Source organism: Nerophis lumbriciformis, linkage group LG11 (genome assembly GCF_033978685.3).
Source record: "Nerophis lumbriciformis linkage group LG11, RoL_Nlum_v2.1, whole genome shotgun sequence".
Classification (NCBI taxonomy): Eukaryota; Metazoa; Chordata; class Actinopteri; order Syngnathiformes; family Syngnathidae; genus Nerophis; species Nerophis lumbriciformis.
This window is the reverse complement of record NC_084558.2, coordinates 3,264,063-3,272,310: the sequence shown is the minus strand read 5'-3', so window position 1 is coordinate 3,272,310 and position 8,248 is coordinate 3,264,063. Positions and strand designations below refer to the sequence as shown.

Here is an 8,248-nt window from a genome sequence, read left to right as displayed (position 1 = left end):
TGAAGGGATGCACATGAATGTGGCATATCGTAGCAATAGTTTGAAGCGCTTTGTATATGTATTTGTTGGGTCAACAGCACCCCCTATTGGTTGATGGCGCCTAAGCAGCAGTACTGTGAAGCTTTTGCAGTCTTTTTACCATCCATCCATCCATTTCCTACCGCTTGTCCCTTTTACCACTGTACGATAATTAATGTTGTATCCAACCAAAAAAAGGGAAAAAAAAGAAATGTAACAAATCATTTATTACTATGATAGACAGATGAATGAAACTGAGCCATGATAGCAGCAATTCAACTACTGGAATATTTACACTGTCACATCACACCTGTAACCCTTTTACAATGTAAACACAACATTTTCCCACCTTCCTAAAAATAAAAAATAAAAAGGACACCCGCTTTGTGTCGCAAAATAACTGCTTGTACAATTCGATTAAATCACTCGCTGGTGAATGATAACTCTTTCAAATACACACAAATAACTGGATGTAAAAACAACAAAAAGACAAATCATTCCTTATAACGATTCTCTGAAACGTAATGTGACCCTTAAATGTACAAAATAAGATTTTCTTTTTTTTTTCTTTTTTTTTTAAATTGCAATGAAATACAAAAGCCCTCACTTTTGTAATAAATCTTGCTAGGACACCGAGTGATTTTACTGTACATACGCTTGGAATATGTAAAATGATTCATTGTTACATTGAAAGCCAGTGTCTGTATGTGGGCGGGCGTTAAAAAACAAAAATGTGTCAAGTATAAATTGAGAGGTCAGAGTCTGCAGAAAAAGTCACCAAAAACACCAACATTTCACATGATTAAAGTACTGTTGGTCTTCCTGTGTGTGTGTGTGTGTGTGTGTGTGTGTGTGTGTGTGTGTGTGTGTGTGTGTGTGTGTGTGTGTGTGTGTGTGTGTGTGTGTGTGTGTTATTGAGGGAATGCCTCATCTTTCATCAGCATGCGCGGGCTTTCCTGGTTGTCCATGCGACGCCGAGGGCCCATCATGCCTATTGGAGATGCAGAGGAGGCGGAGTTTCGTCAATATAGTCATTTAATTCACACATATTCATAAATATGTTAAATTACAACATCTCCTTTTTACTTACTGCTCTTATGCTTAAATGATTTGGATCTTCTGGGCGAGTTTGGATTCTGAGATAGACCAAAAAAACAAACAGGAGGAAAAACACCGCAAAACTTAAGTCAAAACTGAATAGTAACACATAAAAGAGAGCAATAATAAACACCGTACCTTATCTGATTTCCTTTTTTTGGCTGTAAATTATAAGGAAAAAACATACTTAGATTTATAAATGAATGATCAATTATAATAATAATAATAATAAATATTGTATTGACCCCATATAAGACGTTTTTTCCCTAAGAAGAAAGTCAGTAAAAGGTTGGCTTATAATATGGCGCCTATCAACTTCTCCCTCAAGTATGTCAGAGCTTTTCTCTCAGTCACTCACGCACCCATGTATCCTATTATGAGACTAATTCTATGATCATTTGGATCAATGAAGCAAAGTCATGAAAGAACAGCAGCTAAGAAATAAGATGAAATAAACATTATTTCAACAATAAAAAAAATGTCACTTTACATTTTACAGGTTTTTTGCATTGGGTTTTCTCTTAAACTTTTGTCCAAAAACTGATTGTAAAAAAAGATAGGTTGTCTTATACTTGGATCAATACATTTGATAAATTAGAATAAAAACAGTCACCTTTCTTTTCCGCCCCGTAAGACCAGTCGTTATCATTGACGTCATCGTTGTCTTCTTGATCGCTCTCGGACTTGTTGTTGGTGTTGTTACCCGTCACTATCCTATGACACACACAATGACCCAGCATCACTCAATAAAATATGCTGTTAAAATAACAAAATGAATACAATAAACATCATGAGATGAACTGAACACTTAAGAAAAGTAAATCTGGACACACTTTAAGAGTAATGCGTGTACATATTGTGCAGCACTCATGCAGACTATGACGTTAGCATCATGCTTGAAAGTATAGACCAGTGGTTCTCAAACATTTTTCACCAAGTGCCACCTCAGAAAAAAATTGGCTCTCCAAGTACCACCATAATGACCAACATTAAAATACAGTAGCGTATTAGGCCTAGGTATTTATCAAAAACAAGGCAAATGTTTTATTTAACAAGTATATTTAATATTTTTGGCCACTGTAACATTACACACATTTTGAACAGTAACACTAGGAAACTAACACACTGTACTTTAATAAAGTGATTGTTTTCATTTTGTGTCCCGCCTGCAGCCATTTTTGTGCCATAGGGCTCAGCAATTTTGGAAAGGTGGAGCCCTCCACGTCACTTGCTGTGCAGTACACTAGTTGTCACTTCTCAGCGCTTCATTCAGCTTGTATGCCTTCTTTTGACAAGTTTTGAACATTTTGCCAACTCGAGTCCTTTTTTCAACTCACTGTAGAGTTAAAAAAAAGAATATTTATAAGGACAACAATAATGGTGCTCGCAAGTATGGAAGAATTGACACAGCCAGTTTTAATTGTGATGAGACCGGACTTTTCTGGATTTTTTTTTTAAAGCAGACTTATTTCACAGAGGAGAAGAACTACCTCTCGTTCAGTGGCGCCTTTTCCAAGAGAACACACACACACGACCCATCCCCCCGCCTCCACCCTTCTCGACGGTATGTTCCTTTCTCGTCAGCTCCTGTTTTGCAAATGTTAATGTAAAGTGGATTTTACTTTTTTAAAATGTGTATTAATGTAGCAATATAATTGTTAAGAATTGTTGTGATTTTTGATTGTTTGGAGGGCAACAAAGGGACTTATGTGTTTGTGCATGTATTGGCAGAGCAGCGCATACAGAGGACAGCAGCTTGTTGTTGTTGTAAATAGAGATAGTTAATTCATCGCCTCCAGTGTTATGTTTGTTTGATATACAGTACTGTACAGCACTTTCAGTAAACCTTCATTAAAATATGGACTTTTGTCGAGGCTGGAGCCCATTTATATTTTTATATTGTTTCTTATGGAGAAATTTGCTTCACTATACAAACTTTTCGAATTACAAACCCCAATGAAAAACTAATTATGTTCGTAAATCCAGGTTCTACTGTACAGTATCAATATGTGGTTGATATTACATCGATATTTTACTATCACAATCATTTCTCATTTTTGTTATAGTTTACAAACTCAGGAAATACGTCCATGGACACAGTCCAATCGTTAATAAAATAATTCATTTTTGAAGGTTAATGTTACAAGGAACACTTAAAGCATTGCTAACGAATTCACAAAATAGCTCAAAATAAGCCTCAAAACATGGCAACTTTTTCCGCAACAATCACAAAAATATACTGCAACATGCTGGAAGGACTGAATAAAATAGCTGCTGCTAGGACTGTACGATGAATTGACATTGAGGGTTTAAATAGTGTGATTACGTACCCCCAAGAGTCTGAGGTGGGGGTTTTTTGTGTACGTCTCGCTCTGTGTATCGTTCTCAGCACCTAAGCGTGTTTATTTTAGAATTAACTGAACGCAGTGAGTCCTCTTGTCAGTTATGCACAATCTTTGTTTCGGTGGGCAGAGAGCGACTCAGCGAGACCGCAAAGGCAGAGAACCAGTGAGACGTTCCGCAAAGTCACAAAAATTAAGAGGGACAAAATATGATTCCAAAACCAAATAGCCTGTTGTGGGAATATTTCAGCTTCAAAACAGATGGGCAATATGAGCCCATCAACACAGGCGAACGAGTGAAAATGCCGTGATCATGTGATGGCAATAAACAAAAAGACTAGTTTTTCCAACTGGGAAAAAAATGCACTTTAAAATGTTCAATATTTAGTTAAGTTACATTTTTGCTTAGAGAGTACATTTAATTGTTTGGTTTATTCATTTAGGATAAAGTTATTTACCTTCCAATTACAGCAGAATGGTAACCAATTCTACAGTAATTAGAAATACAAGTTTATATCCTTTCAAATGGTTACTTGCATTATTATCATACGTTATGATTATGTTAAATTATAAAGACTGTAAAGTATTTATCTATTATTTATTCAGTTTAAGAACATGATAGACAAAAGCTCTTAGTCCGTCTGCATAAAGCCACATATTTTTAAAGTAAATTATTGCATATTGTTCTAATGTGTGGCACCTTGAGACAAGAATGTGTTGATCGACACAGTCAAAGTAACATGTCTTCCTTCACTCGTTATTTTTGCAGTTTTATGCATTTATATGTTCAAACCCAAAACCAGTGAAGTTGGCACGTTGTGTAATTCGCAAACAAAAATACAATGATTTGCAAATCCTTTTCAACTTATATTCAATTGAATAAACTGCAAAGACAATATATTTAATGTTCGAACTGAGAAACTTAATTTTTTTTTGGCAGCAACACATTGCAAAAAAGCTGGCACAGGGACATTTTTCCAAATGTCTTACATGGCCTTTCCTTTTAACAACACTGTAATTATTTCCCATTCTTGCTTGATGTACATCTTAAGTTAAAAGTCCGGGGTCTCCGTTGTCGTATTTTAGCCTTCATATTGTGCCACACATTTTCAATGGGAGACAGGTCTGGACTACAGGCAGGCCAGTCTAGTACCTGCACTCTTTTACTATGAAGCCACACTGTTGTAACACGTGGCTTGGCATTGTCTTGCTGAAATAAGCAGGGGCGTCCATGATAACGTTGCTTGGATGGCAACATATGTTGCTCTAAAACCTTTATGTACTTTTCAGCAATAATGGTGCCTTCACAGATGTGTAGGTTACCCATGCCTTGGGCACTAATACAACACCATATCATCACAGATGCTGGCTTTTGAACTTTGCGCCTATAACAATCCTGATGGTTCTTTTCCCCTTTGTTCCAGAGGACACGAAGTCCACAGTTTGCAAAAACAATTGAAATGTGGACTCGTCAGACCACAGAACACTTTTCCACTTTGCATCAGTCCATCTTAGATGAGCTTGGGCGCAGCGAGGCCGGCTGCGTTTCTGGGTGTTGTTGATAAATGGCTTTGGCTTTGCATAGTAGAGTTTTAACTTGCACTTCCAGATGTAGTGACGAACTGTAGTTACTGACAGTGGTTTTCTGAAGTGTTCCTGAGCCCATGTGGTGATATCCTTTACACACTGACGTCGGTTTTTGATGCAGTACCGCCTGAGGGATTGAAGGTCACGGGCATTCAATGTTGGTTTTCAGCCTTGCTGCTTAAGTGCAGTGATTTCTCCAGATTCTCTGAATCTTTTGATATTACCGTAGATGGTGAAATCCCTAAATTCTTTGCAATAGCTGGTTGAGAAATGTTGTTCTTAAAAAATATGCTTACACATTTGTTCACAAAGTGGTGACCCTCGCCCCATCCTTATTTGTGAATGACTGAGCATTTCATGGAAACTGCTTTTATACCCAATCATGACACCCACCTTTTCCCCCAATTAGCTTCTTCACCTGTGGGATGTTCCAAATAAGCGTTTGATGAGCATTCCTCAACTTTCTCAGTCTTTTTTGCCACTTGTGCCAGCTTTTTTTAAACATGTTGCAGGCATCAAATTCCAATTGAGCTAATATTTGCAAAAAATAACAATGTTTTCCAGTTCGAAAGTTAAGTATCTTTTCTTTGCAGTCTATTCAGTTGAAAAGGATTTGCAAATCATTGTATTCTGTTTTTATTTACGATTTACACAACGTGCCAACTTCACTGGTTTGGGGTTTTGTATAAAATATAAAAATGGCAAAATCGAATCGCAACCGCAATTAGGTTTTTTCTCAAAATTGTGCAGCCATAGCTGCTGCAATTTGTGGTGTTTCCCGTATTTTTCGGACTATAAGTCGTAGTTTTTTTCATAGTTTGGCCGGGGGTGCGACTTATACTCAGGAGCAACTTATGTGTGAAATTATTAACACATTACCGTAAAATATCCAAATAATATTATGTAGCTCATTCACGTAAGAGACTAGACGTATAAGATTTCATGGGATTTAGCGATTAGCAGTGACTGATTGTTTGGTAAATGTATAGCATGTTCTATATGTTATAGTTATTTGAATGACTCTTACCATAATATGTTACGTTAACATACCAGGCATGTTCTCAGTTGGTTATTTATGCCTCATATAACATACACTTATTCAGCCTGTTGTTCACTATTCTTTATTTATTTTAAATTGCCTTTCAAATGTCTATTCTTGGTGTTGGATTTTATCAAATAAAAATCCCCCAAAAATGTGACTTATCCTCCGGTGCGACTTATATATGTTTTTTTCCTTCTTTATTATGCATTTTCGGCAGGTGCGACTTATACTCCGAAAAATACGGTACTTGGATGTCTTACCTGCGGTTGGCTATGCGGCTGCTGTTGCGTCCCATCCCCAGACATTTCTCCAGGTGTGGCGCAAAGCGCGACGCGGCGATGCTGCGGCTGCAGTTGGGACACACGCACTCTTTGTTCTTCCACTGGTTGTACACCTGGCCGAACACATCCAAACCCGGCTGGTCCACGATTTCTTAGGCACGCAAGGACAGTCAGGGCGGCGATATGGCAAGTTGTTGTAAATTAAAAAGTGTTCTTACCAAAGTCTCTCATGCTTTCTTGGTCCGTGTCATCCAAGAAGAAGTATCCCTGCTTGACAGCCCGGTGGACCTCGAAGCAGAGGCCCAGGCATGCATCCTCCACCAGGTCAGACAGGATGTCCTGAGCTAGACCCTGGAAGGAAAGAAAGGCACCATGTCACGTGACAATCTTTTCACATACATAGGACATTGTGGGTTTATTTAAAAAAAAAAAAAAGTAATCTTACTGCACCTCCAGCTTGCTGTTGTCCAGGCTGGACATTGAAACCTCCTCCATTTTCATTTGCCAGAACTACCAGATGAGCAGTCACTGCTGTGGTCATGCTGTAGCTCAGCAAGCCTCGGCCAAAAAAAAAGGAGGGCTGCAGCAAACAGTGTTGCAATAAAATCACAGTTCTTCTCAATGGCATAAATGAATGTGCTGCAACTACTCACAAATACACCTTAGAACACGACCCGGCCTCCTTCTCTTCCAGTGTCTATTAGCTGGGGGTGAATAAGGTTAGTTAGTGACACTTTGATGCATCAACCTCCTATTAAAAAAAAGCAGCAGGAATAAAACAAAGAAAGGCTAAATAGTTACAAGGCGGCAAGCTAACCAGGCTAACAGAAAGCTAACATCCACGCTAGCAACACATAGCATGTTACCGTTAAGAATTAGCCTCTTTTAAGCTTCCTTGAAGGGTTTTATTCGCCGCTGAAAGAAAGCCAATCGACCCCGGCGAAGACGAGGTTCGTCCCAGAAGCTCGACGCCGCTGCATTGCGGCTCTTTTATAAGTCTCTCCACAGCCCGTCGAAACACGCCGAGGTCAAGTTAACATCGACGTCAAGTTAACAATCTCGCCGTGGATTCTAAACCGTCGCTCGCAAGGAACGCGGCGGTGGCGACGGCGCGAAACGCCTAATAGTGTTTATTTACCAATTGCGGCAGGCATCCATCTTTAACATCAGAGATCAGACAGAAGCAATCGATCGCGGAAAGACGTGTAGTGTAGTTCCCACCTTCTCTCTCTTCTGTCGCTCGGCTACGCGCGTCACTCAAGACGCACCTCGGAATTCATTTAGTAATTTCAAATTATTATTTTCCAGCACAAAAATAGGACGCCCATCACATACTTAAAGTCTAAATACGTTATATGTAGAACGTGGCTTCCTTGTCCATGAATTCATTATATTGTCGAAATACTGTAAAATGTAAAATAATGAATGGAAAAAAATGTCTGGAAATTAATAGATTGGTTCTGTGGCTGAGCTCAACTAATGAGTTAACTCATGTGATTAATCGCGAAAAAAAATATTGCATTCATTAATAATGCACATGCGCAGATGACTCACGTCAGTGCAAAGACTAGGGAGGTGACTCCTGCTGGTTCACTCCAAAATAAACCCTGGTTTGAAACTTGTATTAGTATTGGTTGGACTTAAGATACAAGTGTTACAAGTTTTGAGCAAATAAATGTGGCGCATTCAAATGAAACATTTTTAAAACATTTCCTGGATGACATTCTGACAATAAATTTGTATTTGTGTCCAAATATTAAAAGTAATAATAATAATGGATTTTATTTGTAAAAAGCACTCTACATTGAGTAAACAACCTCAAAGTGCTACAGTGCATTATATATATACAGGTAAAAGCCAGTAAATTAGAATATTTTGAA

At 38.3% G+C, this 8,248-nt stretch overlaps 1 protein-coding gene across 4 annotated transcripts; it reads right to left on the bottom strand.

Moving 5' to 3' along the window:
• Window positions 1-37: 37 nt before the first annotated feature.
• On the bottom strand, window positions 38-7,648 carry atxn7l3b (ataxin 7 like 3b). Of its 4 annotated transcripts, XM_061967847.2 has the most exons (10): window positions 7,507-7,648; window positions 7,022-7,072; window positions 6,819-6,948; window positions 6,587-6,719; window positions 6,348-6,519; window positions 1,730-1,830; window positions 1,255-1,277; window positions 1,109-1,154; window positions 931-1,009; window positions 38-876 (listed from the first exon to the last, which is right to left on the bottom strand). In XM_061967847.2, coding segments are annotated over exons 3-10 (606 nt in total). In that variant the 5' UTR covers window positions 6,870-6,948; window positions 7,022-7,072; window positions 7,507-7,648; the 3' UTR covers window positions 38-875. The 4 variants fall into 4 exon arrangements, with proteins under 4 accessions (XP_061823831.1, XP_061823828.1, XP_061823829.1 ...); XM_061967844.1 differs by having other exon boundaries at window positions 854-1,009; window positions 7,507-7,647; XM_061967845.1 differs by lacking the exon at window positions 7,507-7,648 and adding an exon at window positions 7,235-7,499 and having other exon boundaries at window positions 854-1,009.
• Window positions 7,649-8,248: the final 600 nt, after the last annotated feature.

What these genes read in the sequence shown, in the direction of transcription:
- atxn7l3b (XM_061967847.2), bottom strand. Translation starts at nt 6,869, where the DNA reads ATGAAAATGGAGGAGGTTTCAATGTCCAGCCTGGACAACAGCAAGCTG. An exon ending in AGAAAGCATGAGAGACTTTG is followed by an intron (nt 6,520 to 6,586) that starts GTAAGAACACTT and finishes TGCGTGCCTAAG; the next exon opens with AAATCGTGGACCAGCCGGGT. An exon ending in ATCATTTAAGCATAAGAGCA is followed by an intron (nt 1,010 to 1,108) that starts GTAAGTAAAAAG and finishes CATCTCCAATAG; the next exon opens with GCATGATGGGCCCTCGGCGT.